This window comes from Piliocolobus tephrosceles, chromosome 7 (assembly GCF_002776525.5).
Source record: "Piliocolobus tephrosceles isolate RC106 chromosome 7, ASM277652v3, whole genome shotgun sequence".
In the NCBI taxonomy this organism is placed as follows: domain Eukaryota; kingdom Metazoa; phylum Chordata; class Mammalia; order Primates; family Cercopithecidae; genus Piliocolobus; species Piliocolobus tephrosceles.
In genome coordinates, this window is record NC_045440.1 from 107,940,661 (window position 1) to 107,958,406 (window position 17,746).

A 17,746-nucleotide genomic window follows, 5' to 3' on the forward strand; every position below is an offset into this window, starting at 1 on the left:
ATAACACCATGGGATCCATACGAAGTGCTACTAGTAATGTTACAAGTGCTCCCAAGAAGCAAAGAAAAGTCACGACATCACAAGAAAAAGCTGAATTGCTTGATATGTACTGTAGACTGAGGTCTGCAACTGCAGCTGCCCACCTTATCAGACAGATGACTCAACTGTAAATAGCTAATGTAAACTTACAGTATCAATAAATACAGTAGCATACTGTAAATGGATTTTCTCTTATGATTTTCTTAATAACATTTTCTTTTCTCCAGCTTACTTTAAGAATACAGCATTTAAGGCTGGGCACGGTAGCTCACACCTGTAATACCAGCATTCTGGGAGGCCGAGGTGGGCAGATCACTTGTACTCACAAGTTTAAGACCAGCCTGGGCAACATGGCAAAACCCCATCTCTACAAAAACAAAAATTGGTTGGGCATGGTGGTGAGCACCTGTAGTCCCAGCTACTCAAGAGGCTGAGGTGGAAGGATGGCTTGAACCCAGGAGGTGGAGGTTGCAGTGGGCTGAGATCATGCCGCTGCACTCCAGCCTGGGTGACAAAGCCAGATCCTGTCTCCAAAAAAAAAAAAAAAAAAAAAAAAAAGAATACAGCATTTAATACATATAACGTATATTAATTTAATTGAATGTTTATGTTGTTGTTAAGATTTCCAGTCAACAGCATGCTACTGAGTACTTAAACTTTTGGAGAATCAACAATTATACATGGTTTTTCGACTATGCAGGGTGGCCCTAACTGCCATCTTGTTCAAGAGTCAACTGTATAAGAATATATCTCTTGAGCAAGATCCAAATTAGGCAAAATCCATTGGAAACAACCCATTATAATGAAGTCACGTGATGGAAATTTTATGCAGGCATTACAATAATGGATATGAAGACTAAGGGAAAAATGTACATAGTGTTAAATAGAAAGAGCAGGAGATAAAATTAGGGATAATTCAAATGCATATACAATTATTTTTAAGGTATGTACACAAAAGGACAAATAAAAAATTTAATATACTATTATTAATTATTCTAGGAAGGTAGGGTTAATGGGCGATTTTCTAATGCTTTTTTCTAAATGTTTAATGAAACTTGTATAATAAATAGAATTTGTGAAAACAAAAAACTTGATTTAGAAGTAATCAAGAATAAGGAGAACATAAATTATTTCTAGAATATCCTGATTAAAGTCAATATCATAGATTACAGAGTAATTCAGGTTAAAGCAGATATATTTTAAAAAATCAAATATATGTGTTTAATGTGTACAAGGGCTTTGTGGTAAATCAACTTGACCTAAGATATATTTCATTCTATGTAGCAGATGAGCAGTAATTTGGTAATTTTAAACATTTCAAAAAGAAACATATAATTTAGACATTTAAAAAAAAAAGTGATTAAAATAGCCTTCCTACTCTCTTGTGTATGCAATTAAATTACTTGGCAGTTTCTGCGGTACAATTCATACTAATTTTCATATGTTATTAAATTTATAAAAATATCATTTGTCTTTTCTCCTTTATTTAATATATGAAGGGAGATTTAAAATTCTGGACCAAGAAAAGTACTAAATTTTTAAAAAAGTACAAAAATTAGATTTTATCCAATATTCTTTCCCATTATATAACAACTAGATACATACTTTTTGATAATTTAACTACAATTTCTTATGCCAACCCTGTAGCATAAGAACAAGCAAAAAGGCAAAGATTTATCTTTCCTGGCAAGGATTTGAGCAGGAAGAAGATGGAAATAAACAGAATATTAAAAAAAGAACAAATTATTCCAAGCACAAGAACCAAAACTATATTATTAATTAGAAATTAGTAATTCCCCAAAAAATTCATGAGTAAACAGAATGAAGCACTTAATACTATGCCTAATTAATAAAATAAGAAAAGTTAATATTAAGTCATTTACTACTTACCAGATATTATAACTAGGCTTTTTACAAATTCATATTCTAACTTAATATGTTCATTATTTGCCATAATGTGCCTTAGTACATTAAGACCATATTATAGGTACGGTTTGCACATTTACTTCTGCTATTAAGTGGTAAGTTCCTTGAGACAGAATATTTTACTCACCACTTACTTCCACCCTCCTTGGCACAAGGTCCTATCAGGTGCTTGATACATGTTAAATGAATTGAATTCATTGCCAACAGGGTGACTATACAGCCTGATATGTCCAGAACAGTTCTTGTTTTGTCACTGGTGCAGCATAATTAGAAATAATGTATTATTTTGCTTTCAAAGTGTCCTGATTTGGAAAATAAATTACCTGATAACACTCGGTGTAGACAATTAAAATTCTTTCTAAAATCATCAATATACTTTCCAAAGTGCAAACGACAATCGAGCAGGGCACTGAGCACCGGAAAATAGAGTAGCAGAGGTGAAAAGAGCAGGGGAAGAGCAGAAATAGATGGTAGCATAGAATACTGAAGCATCTCGCCATTTCTGTTGCTTGCTGATCTCAATAGAAAGCAAGTCCTGTGTTTTGAGATTCTTCCAAAGGCTAGCTCTCCATTTAGACCAGCACTGAAGGGGCCCTAGTTTCTACTGGGGATGCAAGGATTTCAGAAAGCTTATACTCCATTAAACATTACATCTATAGCTCCGTACTGGCCTCAGAAAAAAATGCAATGAGGCCAGGCATGGTGGCTCATGCCTGTAATGCCAGCACTTTGGGAGGCCAAGGTGGGCGGATCACTTGAAGTCAGGAGTCTGAGACCAGCCTGGCCAACGTGGTGAAACCACGTCTCTATTAAAAATACAAAAATTAGTTGGGCATGGTGGTGCACGCCTGTAGTCCCAGCTACTTGGGAGACTGGGGCAGGAGAATCGCTTCAACCGGGAGGCAGAGGTTGTAAGTAAACTGAGATCACACCACTGTACTCCAGCCTGGGCAACAGAGTGAGTGAGACTCTATTTCAAAAAAAAACAAAAAAAGCAAAAAACAAAAAAACAAAACAAAACAAAAAAAAGCAGCAATGACTCTGTGTACCCAGACATACCTTTGGAGACAGCATCCATTTATTTTTAATAATATAATTGGAATAGATTTCATGTATTATTCTTCCCATTCTATGTTAGAAAGATTTTATAAGATGAGACTTAGAAAAAATAAGCCATGAATAAGGTTTTACTCACTTCTGAAATGGAGTATTTTATTGACATATAAATATATTTAATTAAAACACACATTTTGTTATGGCCTGAATTGTGTTGCCTCGAAAACTCATATTTTAAAGTCTAACCCTAGTACATCAGAACATAACTGGATTTGGAGAGACAGTCGTTAAAGAGTTAAAGTTAAAATGAGGTCATATGTGTGGCCCTAATCCAATATGACTGGTGTCCTTATAAGAGGAGGAGATCAGGACAACACACACAGAGGGGAGACTGTGAAGAAAGTAAGACACCATTTATAAGCCAAAGAGAAAGAACTCAGAAGAAACCAACCCTGCTGACACCTGGATTTCAGAATTCTAGCCTGCAAAACAGTGAGAAAATAAATTCTTGTTGTTTAAGTTACCCAGTCTGGGACATTCTGTTATGGTAGCCCTAGCAAGCTAATACATATTTCTAAATATATATCTGAAATTCAGAAGAAAAAAAAGATTAAAAAATGTAAAATATCTTTACTTCTGATTTCTTTCTTCAAACAGAAATTTATTGAAGGGTATTATCAATGTTCAACAATAGCCTAGTGGTCTAATCACAAGAAAACAGCTAAAAATAAGTATAATCTAACTCTTGATTAGTTGACACAAAATTCAGAATATAGTACTGTATCTGTCCAAATTTCCAACTTTTCATAACTTCTCATACTCTGCATTAATCTGCATAACTCAGCAAATCTGCATTTGGAAGTGATCAAAGAACATTATAAAATCATACATGGTAAGAAAATTGATTCAAAGGGTAAGAAAGACCCAATTAGATTTTAATGTAACAGAGCACAAAATGCTCAATGATATGGTATCAGACTCCACATTGCAACTAACCTTAAAGAAACTACCTCTTTTTGAGTTTTGGTCTATTATCACAGAATATTCATGATTATCTGAAAAAGGCTATTAAAATATTACTCTCTTTTCCAATTACACATCACTGTGAGGCTGGCCTGTCTCCTAGTATGTCAAACAAAGCATGATGTTGCAAAAGACTGAGTGCAGAAACAGATAGGAGAATCTAGCTATCTTCTTTTAAGCCAATCATTACTTTATAAAATTATAAAATAAAGCTGTTCTTATGGGTGTTTTTTGTTTTGAAAAATATATTTTTCATAAAACTATACTACATATTGATGTAAACATGCAATAGGTTACTGTTATTTTTAATTGTACTAATGAGTTTTAAAACAAATTCTCAGTTTTAATTTCTAACATAGTAAATATTGGTAGCTGTAGCTCACATAAACAAAAACTCTTTTAAGTCCTTGTTATAGACTGAATTGTGTCCCCCATCAAGCCCATATGTGGAAGCCCTAACTACCAATGTGACTGTATTTGGAGATACAGCCTTTAAGGAAGTAAGTGGGGTTAAATGAGGTCATAAGGATGGGGCCCTAATACCATAGGACTGATGTTCTTGTTAGAAGAAGAGGCACAAGAGACCTCTTGCTTTCTCGGAACATTCATAGTAAAAAGGCCATGTGAAGACACAATGAGAAGGTGGCCAGGAAAAGAGGTCTCACTAGGGACCAATCGTGCCAGCACTTTGATCCTGGACTTCCAGAACTGTGAGAAAAATTGATGTCTGTTATTTAAGCTATTCACAGTAGTATTTTGTTGTAGCAGCGCACGTAGACTAAAACAGGCCTCAGTAGTTTTAAAAAGTTTATAATGGGTCTTGAGACCAAACCTTTTGAAAACTACTGAATTATATAGTAACCATTTGGTTGTATAAATTAAAATGTTTGTAAACAAGCAACTTTATAGTTACAACCTGGAAAAGTAATTAAAATTCTCATTATTCAAAATGCAAAGAAAAAAGGAGAAGGCCATCTTTAAAATAACCTTATTGTTATTTGATATTTACAATTATGTATCATTTGAGAACATATTTTTTAAAAAGTGAAACAAACTATGAAAAAAAATTAATGCAGGCACTGAAGCACTTGCTTTGCATTTTCAGGAAACTAGGCTTGTTGATGTGTTCGACTAGAGCATACTAACCCTCAGAGTATTTCTTAAGTCTATAAACTTTCTGAATACAAAGTGAGACATAAAACAAAAGAACAAGATTTGCTTCAAGTGAGGAAAAAAGAACCAAACGAATTACAAGATGACACAAAGAAGTTAATCAATGGATTGATAAATACACTAAGTGCAGTTTTAACCACACAAAACTTACCAATATAGGGAAATAATAAATGAACAGTAAGAAAAATCTATTTCAATATATGCAAAAATAAATATTTTAGTTCTCCTAGTAACTGTGGTTGATACAGCAAAAACGGTAACAGAGTTGTGGAAGTGACCTAAGAATAAAAATTTTAGTAGTTGTAAGTCTTTAAGTAATTATAAAGTTATAAAGTAATTATAAGTTATAAAAGCCTAGATGAGTACAAAAAATACATTTACCTCAATGATGAATTTCCGAATTTCATGGACACAAGCATATTGGGTTGCTTTTAATAGCAAATAAACTGTGTGCTCAACTACAATAGTTTTATGTAGGGATAGGATTAGAGCCTTACAATCACATTTCAGTAAATTTCATTTCACATAACTTTGTATGGAAAGAAAATACTAATTCAACTTGAGCTAACTTTTCCCTAGGTTCAATGTTTGGATGAAAAAATAATTATGCAGTCCGTTTGGAAAAGTATAATCAATCCATGGGCATGCAAGTATCAGTTTTATCTTATGAGAATTTTTCCATGTTCCAGTTACTTCATTCCTTATTACATGCTGCAAAAAGCAGTAATAATTTTTATAGCCAAATATCACTTCGTAAGATACCAGGTGGCTTTCAATATTTACCATATAAGTCATGCATGAAATTTAAACATTACAAAAAATGACTTACCAGTTGACACTCCTGAAATATGCACATTTTCAGAATGTTCTGCAAGAGCACCATTTCCTAAAATTAAACATAATGAATAAACTAATATCCAAGATAAATTTATAAAATTTTTCAGATCCTCCCTTTAAAAGAGAAACAATTACATAGAGCTCCTTTTAATATTGAGAAGCTAAAGTTTCTTATAATAATCTTCAACACAATCCCAGGAAGCTCAAAATCATAAGTGGAATGGGGAAAACAAACATTTTGGAAATCTCAACAATGTAGTGTTTATAGATAAAGATCAAATAGATAGATCTGATCAATACCAGAAAGAATTTTCTATCAATTAATAATCAAAAGGGAAGTCAGTACTGCTACAAGAAAAAAACAGAACACAGCTTGTTAAAAATAGCATTCCCCGAAAAGCATGTCCAAATCAGCCACAAGTTGGTGTAGTAATTTCTGTCAGGGCCACACATGTTGGTACTTCAAAAAAAAAAAAAAAAAAAAAAAGAAAAGTCTTGCATTGTCTTCTAAATCTTCAAAAAATCTTTCAAATTTTTCTCACCAACAATTCTAACAATCTTAAGTACTGGGAATATTTATTCCCTCAAATTAATGTAAACAATGTCTCTTCAGATATTTGTCTTAAAATTTTGTATTTCATACATCATTAGTTCTAACCCATTAGTTGGATCTGGCATCACAACAGCTCAGAAACCGAGCAGAGAAAGAATTCTCCTTGGAGTCAGGTAGGGAAGGAAGCTAGTCAGAAAAAGCTTAGAAGGCAAAAGCAGAATTTTCTTACATGGTTGAGTGGAGAAAATAGCAAATATTATAATTAACAACTTTTTGTTTACAACTATCACACTTCTATGATTGCTTGAATATTGTATCGCACCCCCCACTCCAATGCACTAAGCTGTAGGAGAACAGAATTTGTGTTTATTTGCCTCCCCCCGTAGGCAGTTTCTGATACAGAAGAGGCGCACAAATAGCTGATAGATGAATAAATGAGGGATGTCCTGATGATTAAAATGAAATCATGCCCATTAAGCACTTTATATAGGGCCTGGCACATAGCATTGAACAGGTGTTGATTTTTGTAACTGTGTAAAGTATATTATTTATTACTAAAGAAAAAATAACAGTGATAAAACAATATTTTTGGTTCAACTACAGCTATACCCTTCAAAATGAAAACATACATTATGTTTCCCTCAATTAAGAATGAAACAGTGGAAATGATGAGATACGAGGGAGGACCATATTAAGTATACAAATAAGTGATTATATTCATTTTAAGTACCGTGCATTGATGCAAAAAAAGGCACAATTTATTTTTCTCATTTATTGTTAAATGCCACACATATAGAATTGAAATGACTAGAAAGACTGTACCCATTTCTTTACCACACACAATTTATAAAAACAGGCAGCAGAAACAAAACATGAAACTGATTCAATAAAACACTTAACAAGGTTTGCCAAAGGTCAGTATAAACTGCCTAAATCCTTGCCACTCACGAGTAGACTAGCAGTACTGGCCACCTTGGGAGTGTGTTAGAAATGCAGAGACTCAGGCTCATTCCAGATTGTGGAATCTGAATTTATATTTTAACAAGATCCTCCTGCACACTCGGTGATCTATATGCACATTAAAGTTTGAGAAGCACTGGTAAGGTTTGGGCTTAAACCTTCTATTTCTATATTATACACAGCTACAAACCATAACTGTGTAATTTGTGATAGCAACGTTTCCAATATCCGTAAGATAGCATATTAGGCTCAGGAGAGTTTTAATATCAGATTTTACTTTTTTAAAAAAGAGACAGGGTCTGACTATGTTGTCAAGGCTGGACTAGAACTCCTGGACTCAAGCAATCCTCCTACCTTAGCCTCCCGAGCAGCTGGGACTACAGGAGTAGTCCCAGTTAAGATATATTTTAAACATGAAATTTTTCCAGTTGGGTAAACAGAGCAAAAACAGAAGGCAAAGAAGCAGCATAATGTAATATTGAAGATTGTGGATTCTGAGCTATATTGCCAGGATTCTAAAACCAGCTCCATTACTTACTTGGTGTGCAAGTTACCCAATCTCTTTGTGCCTCAATTTCATCTTTTAAAATGGAGATAATACCTACATCATAGGGCTGGCTTAGTGAAAGTCTTTATTAACAGTAAAAAAAAAACATCTAAAACTATTATCAACATGCACATGAATAAACTGATACAGCCTTATAATAAAATATTCAATAAACAAATAATTATATATGTACTAATTGGATACACATATTAAATTAAAAATGTTTCAGATGAGCAGTAAAGTATGATTTAATTTTAACTTTAAAATTATGTATGTATAGTTTATAATATGCAGATATTAAACATGTCATATATGTGTCTATGCATTTACATAAACACTGATGAGCCTAAGGGTATATACAAGCTGTGGAGGAAAACCTCTAGAACTGGAATTAGAGAGGAAGTCTGAATTGTATACTTTAGCATTGGGCAAATTTGTTACAAACAGGCACAGATTTCTTTAAAAATTTTATTTATGTTACAAAAAAAGATAAACAGGTGAACAGAATATAGTTCATTCCCATCATTCTGGATAAACAGAAATGTGATAAATATCGTGCCAATTATATTAAAATTTCATTGAAGTATTAATGATTTTAAAAACTGGTTAACCCTTTAAAACGGAAAACATGATACTACTAATTTCCCATACATTTACTCTAGCTTAAAAACAATCCTATTTAGAAGTTAAAAAAAAAAATCAATGATAACTTCTGTTAACATCAAAGTGATGTTTCCGCTTCTGAACATCACTTGAAGAAGTGGGCTACTTAATTTATGTGTACTGCCATTCTAAAAAATATTTTTACAAAGATGTCTTTTTTATAAAAAAAAAAATATTTTTTTACAAAAATATTTTTCAATCATTTCTAGGTTTCCAGTAGATAGCCCAAAGAAAATTGCTTTGTTAATACAAATTATATTCTCCTTAATGCCCCTCTCCCAAACCCCAAGAATATTTCATATGTACGAACATGAACACCCGCCACCAATCTTACACTACAGTGTTCAAATGCAGTCATTTCAGATATTTTTTCAGACATCACCCTTTAGAGATGGCAAATACTAAAAAAAAGTCTGATGAAACATTACTTACTTAACTACACATTAACAGCTAATTATGTAATGAAACGGTTAAGTAGATAAACCCTAAAAAAGATTTTTCAACTATGAAAAACTTTCATTATCACCTAAATCAGAAAATAGTTTGTTATGACAATTTTTTGGTCTCACTAAACACCAAGACGTAATCAACCATTCCCATTTATTGCTCTGTAGTTTTGACTGCAATATGAGAGAGAATCGACTAAAACAGATGCTATTTTAGGAAAGAAACTATACAACAGTGATATGGAGTTTGAGTTCTCGAGTCAGACTCCTGTAATAAAACCCCAGCTCTACTATTTATATAGTCATGAACTTCAAATGACTTCTAAGATTCAGTTTGCTCACTTATATAATGGGGATGTTATCGTAAGAGAATGTCTAAATTTATAGTCTCTGCATCCCTGTTGCTTTATCTTTCTGTCTTCTTTTATATATTTCTGTCCTTTTTATTTAAGAACTAAAGTTCTTAAGAATAGCTAATAAATACACCTAAGATTTGATATATATGTACCAGCCAAATCCTAAGTGCCTTACAAGAGTTCACCCAGCTAATCCTTAAAACAACAGTTCATTTTACAAATGAGAAAACCAAAGCTTCTAGCAGTTTAGTAATTTTTTTCCCAAAGAGCTAGTAACTGGATGGATTCAACATTCAAATACATAGTCATTAAAAAGTCTGTATTCCTCACCTCTTAAAAAGAATTCAGGCTCAATACTAATTCCCATGACATTAAAAAGTTTGTGTTCCTTGCTTTTTTTTTTTAAAGGATTCAGACATGAATATATTTCTTGCTTATGTAAGAAATAGTGCTTAGCTCTCAGAATTAAAATCTACCTGCCACAGCATTCCAATTTGTAAGAAAAACATTGGTTTAAAAGTTAAATGACTGGCAGCTATAAGAAACGAAAATGCTCAGCTTCCTACAATTTCTTTTCTACTCCTCAGTGAGAGTAGTTATCAAACATAAACACACACATATATATACATATAAACCAAAAAAGCAAAGATGGTTCCTATTTTATTATACTTAAGGAAAAAGTTCACAATCTTAATAGGGCTTGTCAAGCTCTCCACAGTCCGATTCTTCCTAACTACTTCTAAATCTTTTTCTCTTGTGACCCACTTTCCCATTCTATCTCTTCTTTCCAGTAATAATGGATGTCTTTTAGAAAGGTATCAACTGTCTCTCTTGCCTTTGGATTTTCATTAAACATTATTTCTTTAGGGAAGATATCTCTTGATTCTCCCATACTAGGTTAGGTCATTCTGTTATAGGCTCCTTTAGTGTCTGACACTGTCACTTTCTGAAATTTTATCACATTTGCTTTATCTGTGTAATGCCTATATTCCTTACTAGATCTTAATTTTGGGGTGGGGGGAGTATTCTGATGGGACACAGCAGGGTTTTGTTTTGCAACTCCAATGACTAGCACAAAACATAACACATAGCAGGAATACTTTAGTCCATATAAGTAAGAGGCATGCAGAGTCCTGCTCCTGAAGAGTTGGCAATCTGTTGACAAAATAATTGAAAATATATAAAACAGAAGCAAACAAAATATAAAACAAAATATAATTAGCAAGCTTCCTATTCAAGGGGAAAGCCTACAGGCTTTCCTACTAAAAGTAGGAATGAGGACAGGAGTGGCCACTATAGTTACTAATATCAGACAGTGCAATTAGACAAGAATTGTTAAAAAAAAAAAAAAAAAAGAAAAAAAAAAAGTAAAACTGGGTCCATGTGCAGATTATATCTAGTTGGAAAGTCAAGACAGTCAATAGAAAAATAACTATAAATAACAGGAAAATTTAGTAAAGTAGTAGGATATAAAATAAGCATACAGAAATCCAAAGCATTTGTAAATACAAATGACAGCCAGTTGGAAGACATGGCAGAAGACCCCATTTTCAGTTGCAACGAAAAAAGATTTAAAGAAAAAAACTCATGGAACTGCTGCTGGTTATAAAAGAGGAAGTAGCAACAGATCAGCAATTTTGCTGTGAACAATTTAAAAAACAGAAAAATATGTAAAAAAAAATGCAGACACTGGACAACAGATAGTGTAAGACTGATCTCTGAGAAAAGGGAAACAAATTAAAGTGAGTCCTATTACTGCCCTTTCTATCTGGAGACTTCCTGGATTCTGGCATATTGAGGGAGAACCCAAGCAAAGGAGGGAGATCTTGCTAAACTGAGGAGACAGAGATGAGAGTTTAGAGGGGCTCAGGCAACAGAAACATTCAGAGTACCAGTATCAGTTTTTTAAAACAACAACAAGAAACACACACACAAAAACAAAGAAAAACTCCAAAATTTGCCTCACAGTCCTAGTCTTAGGCTGAACGTCAAGCTGCACATGGGTAAGGTGACACCTTAAGAACAGATGTCACCTATTAAGAATACGCAAAGAATTGCTGCTGAAAGCTTAAATAAACCCTTCCATCCCACAAATCTGGAAGATGCTAAAGTTCTGACCAGCAAGAGAGAACTCCGAAGTGGAGAGACCTTGATAAATGCATGGGTATTACTAGACCAGGAAGTCCACCCACACCTTAGGAGCAGGGCTAACTTAACTGCCAAGTAAAAGCTACTCTGTAATTATCCTAGCAAAGCTTTAAAACAAGCTTCAACTAGAACTCTCAAAAATTGCCAGTGGGAATATAAAATAGTACAACCACTTTGGAAAACAGTTCTTTCAAGATGAACATATAGATATATGACCTAACATATAGATATATTCCCACACCTAGGTAAGGGAAACGAAAACATATAAAAAAGACAAAAAAGAATTCCAAAAACATAGAGCAAAAGAAGAAACACAAAAGAATTCATTCTGTATGATTCTATTCTATAAAGTTCTAGAACAGGAAACAATAATCTCTAGTGACAGAGAGCTCAGTGGTTGCCTGATCTCTCTGTGTTATTTTGTCCGGCTGTGTGCTGGCTTCCTCATCAGCCTGACAAAATAAGTACAGCACTTCCAGGTACCACATCCAGGGGAAGAGAGAGTATTTGTATCTCATCACTTACAACCAAAAGCCTTGATATTCATTCTGTTTAGAACAGCTTAGGTCACATGCCCACCCCTGTCAAGGAAAACAAAATGGAATACGATGATAGACATAAGCCTAGAGTGAGGTGTTGAATTACATTTTCTGAAGCATTTAAGGGCATTGTTAAAAAGAGAAAAAGGATAACTGGATGGTAGGCAACCAACAAATAGCTACTATAGCATTTCCCTTTCAAATAAAATCCAATGCCTTGTCCTTGCATTCAGGATCTACATAGTATAGGCTCTAAATATACTTTTCAATTTTAAATTACCATACTTCTTGTGCACCAAACACATTAGTCTTCTGCCCTGTTTAAAAAACAAAAACAAACACAACCACCACAACCCACAACCACAAAATTCCTCTTTTCCCTGTACCTTCACTTACCAAACTTTTAGAGAAATTTCAAGGCTCAACTAAATGTTACCTCAGCCATAAAGCTTCTGGAGATCAACCCAACCAGAAGTAATTCTTTAAAACTCCTATGGTCAACATTTTGCATCCTTTAATGAATGAATGGATTCAGGCATTGACTATCAATAACTGCTAACATCAGGAAAAAAGGACAATGAGACATCACACATCATGGGCCTCCTAATGGAAGAACACAAAGGAGAAGAAACCTTTGAATTTGATCAAGCCGCTATCTAAAGCGGCACTGACTAACAGAACTTCCCACATGATGGAACTGTTCTATCAAGGCACTGCCCAATATGGTAGCCACTGGCCACATGTAGCTATTAATCATTTAAAATGAGCTTTGTACTTTAGCAACTAAATTTTTTATCTTATTTAATTTTAATTAATTTAACCTTAAATTTAAAATAGTTAATGTGGCTGACGGCTACTGTGTTAGGCTTTATAGCTCTAAATACATTTACCAGTTTACTGAAAAAGCAAACAACAGAGGACCATTTTAAATCATATTACAGAGGAACACTCAACAAACTCCAGAATGAAAAACTCTAAATTGTTTCAACAAATATATATATTTTTAAAGTTGTGGAGGAAGTCCACAGATTGAAAGAGGCTTAAAGGAAGTATTGAATAATTACAAACTGTGGACCTCATTTACATTCTGATTCATAAACAAACAGGACATTAATGAGACAACTGTAAACACAAACCACTTTGGTTTTATAAAACCGAGGAAAAATTAACAATCATTCCTAAGATAATGGCATGGCACTTAAATTGATTTAAAAAGAAAGCATACTTGTTCTTTTAGAGATGCATTCTAAAATATTAGCGGATGAAATGAGGTCTGGTATTTCTTCAAAATATGCAGAAGAATTTAACAGGCTAGCAAGGAGGCAGATTGGCTCTGGGTTAATAACTGCTGTTAGGGCCTAGGTTTTGGGTACATAGGGGTTCATTATCCTGTCCTATCTATTTTCACAAATATTTGAAATTATCCATAAGACATTTTTTAAACAAAAAAATAAAACCCTCTGATAGCATATTATACAACACACAAAATATTCTGGATTTGAGATTTGTACAAATGACTTATGAATCTTAAAACATGTAGGTGAATTAAGATCAGGGTTAATATCATAAGCATTGTTTTATTCCCCTTCAGTATCTTAATCTAGTATCACATATGCAAATTATGCAAAATAAATATTTCCAATAATTATAGTGTGAACTTTCTTATTTACTTTTATGGGAAGACAGCATTGTAAGGAAACTTATAGATAATTCATGTCAAATTATGTAAGAAGATAAAGAAAATGAGGGAGGAGGGCTCAAAATCCAGGTCCCAGAATCCTCAAACCTGGTATGTTGTAGCCTGATCATCACTTTTTATTTGTGAAGATATATATGCAGAAAACTAAGCCAGGCAAATAAATATTTCTTTTTTACTACCTGTCAGGCCAAACCCTAAGATAGTTTGCCAAAAAGGCAGGCTTGATAGTGGAGGCCTCATTTTGCCGGTGTTACATGTCGGCAGGCCTAAAATCTAGAATCAAAGTGTGCAGAGTGGTCCCTTTCTCATTGATTGAGAACATTTTCAGTGAATTTTGGCCCTCTGCTAAATAAGGTAAGGGTGGGGGTTCTATCCAAGAAGGCTGGTGTCCTCTTATAAGAAGAAGAGATACCAGAGATCTCTGTCCACACATGCTATGTGAGACCATGTGAGGACACAGTAAGGAGGACACTGCATGCCAGGAAAAGAGGCCACACCAGAAACCAACCCTGACAACACCTAAATCTCGAACTTCTAGCCTCCAGAACTAAGAGAAAACAAATTTCTGTTGTTTAAGCCACCCAGTCTGTGGTATTCTGTTATGGTAGCCCAAACAGACTCACACACCTACCTTCCCCATGTAGGTCTAGATGAAGATTTTTGTGAATTCCTTTCAAGTGTATGATGAATTCAGTACATTCTTCTAAGGAAAGGCTCCATAATGTCTAACAAATACCTACAATGAGATGTTTAATTTTGTCAAAAAGGTTAAGAAATCCCTGAGAAAAAAGATATTTTCCTGATTAATTTAATTACTGGTATCCTAAAATTATTATTTCTTTAACTTTTTAATTGGGCCATCCATTATGTATTTATATGAACTAGCCTTGAACATATTTCCCACTTAAAACAATAGTAATAATTATTTATAACATTACTTTTAATGAAAATATACATTATAATTTTTAAACCCCATTCTTTTGTTGTTGTTAAGATGGAGTCTTCCTCTGTCGCTAGGCTGGAGTGCTGTGGCGCGATCTCAGCTCATTGCAACCTCCAACTCCCTGGTTAAATAAAGCAATTCTCCTGCCTCAGCCTTGCGATAACTGGGATTACAGGCATATGCCACCATGCCCAGCTAATTTTTGTATTTTTAGTAGAGACGGGGTTTCACCATGTTGGCCAGGATGGTCTCAATCTCCTGACCTCATGTTCCGCCCGCCTTGGCCTCCCAAAGTCCTGGATTACAGGCGTGAGCCACCGCGCCCGGCCAAACCATATTCTTAATGGACCTTTGGGAGTTCAGTGTTTTCATGTTTAGACTTCCTGTAGTATTATGTCAGTAAGATTTTATGTTTGAAATGTCTTGGAAATAAGCATATAATGACAACGAACTACTATGTTGTTTAAAGTACAAATACTAAACAAACACAAGCTCCTAGTATTCAAAGAATGAATCAGGTCCCTTAAAGAACATGCAGAGATCTTATGCATCCTACTGCTGAGCACCTCAGTGAGTGTTCATACAGATGAAAATCATCTTCTCTATTCTAAAATTAGCTTGAGCTACTGATAGAAGAGCTCACAACATAAACTGGAAAAGGAATTTTAGGACTACTAAGTTCAAAGATTCCTACCTATGACTGTGGTTCACAAGAATGAATATGAGTTTGAAAGAATTCAGAACTCCAGGAAAAAAAAATTACACACCTACATTTCTTACAGTAACAGCTTTATTGAAAGATATTTTATATCACAAACTTCATCTTTTTTCAAGTGCACAATGGGTGGTTTTTAGTACATTCAGGAAGTTGTGCAACCATCATCACCACCATTTAATGCCTGAACATTTTCATCACCCCCTCAAAAAACCTTGTACCTATCAGCAGTTATTCCCCCTTTTCTCATCCCCACATCCCCTAGCAACAGGTAATCTAGTTTTTCTGTCTGTATGGATTTGCCTACTCTGGTCATTTCAACTAAATGGAATCATACAATATGTGGTCTTTTGCATGTGGCTTCTTTCACCTAGCCTTATATTTTCATGATTCATCCATGACTCAGTACTTCGTTTTTGTGGCTGAATAATATTCCATTATCTGGATATATCACATTTTATTTACATATTCACTAGGTGACACACATTTAGGTAGTTTCTACTTTTTGTGAATAGCATTGCTATGAATATTTGTATACAAGTTTTTATATAGACACGTTTTCAATTCTCTTTAGTATATAGAGAGAGTGGAACTAGTGGGTCATATGGTATCCCTATGTTTTCCTTTCTGAGGAACTGCCAAACTATATTCCAAATGGCAATGCCATTTGACATTCCCATCAGCAACATGTAAGGGTCCATTTCTCCACATCCTTGACCACATTTATTATTGTCCATCTTTTTCAATTTAGCTATCCTATGTCATTATGGTTTTGATCTGCACTTCCCTAATGAGTAATAATGTGGCTCTTTTCATGTGCTTACTGGCCATTTATGCTGTTCTTTGGAGAAATGTCCATTCAAATCCTTTGCCCATTTCTTAATTGGTTGGATTGTCTTTCTGTTATTGCTGAGTTGTAAGAGTTCTTTAGACATTGTAGATATTGATCTCTTGGTTAGATACATAATTTGCAAATATTTTCTCCCATTCTATAAGCTGACTTTTCACTTTCTTGATAGTGTCCTTTGAAGCATAAGTGTTTTTAATTTTCAGAACAGCCTAATTTACGTATTTCTTCTTTTGATGCTTGTGCTTTGGTCACAGTTTGTAATTATAGAGTTGACCCTTGAACAACACAGGGGTTGGGGGTGCTAACCCTTCTGCATAGTCAAACATCTGCATATAACTTTTGATCCCCCCAAAACATAACTTCAAGAAGCCTATTGCTGACTGGAGGCCTTAACAATAACATAAACAGTTGATTAACACATATTTTCTATGTTACATGTATTACAGACTGTATTCTTACAATAAAGTTAGCTAGAGAAAAGAACATGTCATTAAGCAAATCACAAGGAATAGAAAATGTATTTACTGTTCATTAAGTGGAAGTGAATTACTGTTTTCATGGTGAGTAGGCAGAGGAGGAGGAGGAAGTGGTAGAGAAGGAGTTAGTCTTCTAACTACCACTTGCAATCTCAAGAGTGGCAGAGGTAGAATGAAGTTAGGAGAAGTTTGTGAAAGATACATATATGCGTGTGTTTACAGAATGCACATAAATATATATATATACACACACACACATATACACGTATACCTAAAGAAGTATGCACAAAGACAATGAGTGCTGTTACTCAGGTAATTTATTCTCATTTAAGGAATTAAACTTTTATATGCTTAAGTACAGGCACACCTCTTCTTATTGCACTTTGCTTTATGATACTCTGCAGATAGTGTTGTTTTTCTGTTGTTTTGTTTACCAAATTGGAGGTTTGTGGCATCCCTACATGGATCAAGTCTATCAGTACCATTTTTCCAAGATAAAGAGGTCTGACTCTCCTGTTATAGGCTAATGCAGCATGTGACTTTAAGTTGAAGCTAATGATTATTTACCATTCCAAAAATCCCAGGGCCCTTAGGAATTAAGCTAAATCTACTCTGCTCTGCTAAAGCAACAGCAGGGTTTGAAAAGACTGACCCCTATTTTGAAAGACATTCTACTGTGGGCAAAAGGCTATCAAACAACATCACATGCTACAGAGAAAGCTTTCATGAAGGGAAGAGTTCACTGATGTGACAAACTTTATTGTTGCCTTATTTTAAGAAATTGCTACAGCTACTGC

General features: G+C 34.3%; 1 protein-coding gene across 4 annotated transcripts in view; it reads right to left on the reverse strand.

Annotated features, from left to right (window-relative positions):
- LRP12 (LDL receptor related protein 12) overlaps window positions 1–17,746 on the reverse strand; it is a 95,449-nt gene that overhangs the window by 35,076 nt on the left and 42,627 nt on the right. Inside the window, exon 2 of one of the 4 annotated variants that reach the window (XM_023225148.2) lies at window positions 6,047–6,058. The exons of 1 other annotated variant lie outside the window; for it this stretch is intronic. In XM_023225148.2, coding sequence (XP_023080916.2) covers window positions 6,047–6,058 — 12 coding nt within the window. Of the gene's footprint in view, window positions 1–6,046; window positions 6,104–17,746 lie in introns of all 4 variants that reach the window. 2 more of the 4 variants (XM_023225144.2, XM_023225141.2) reach the window with 2 other exon arrangements.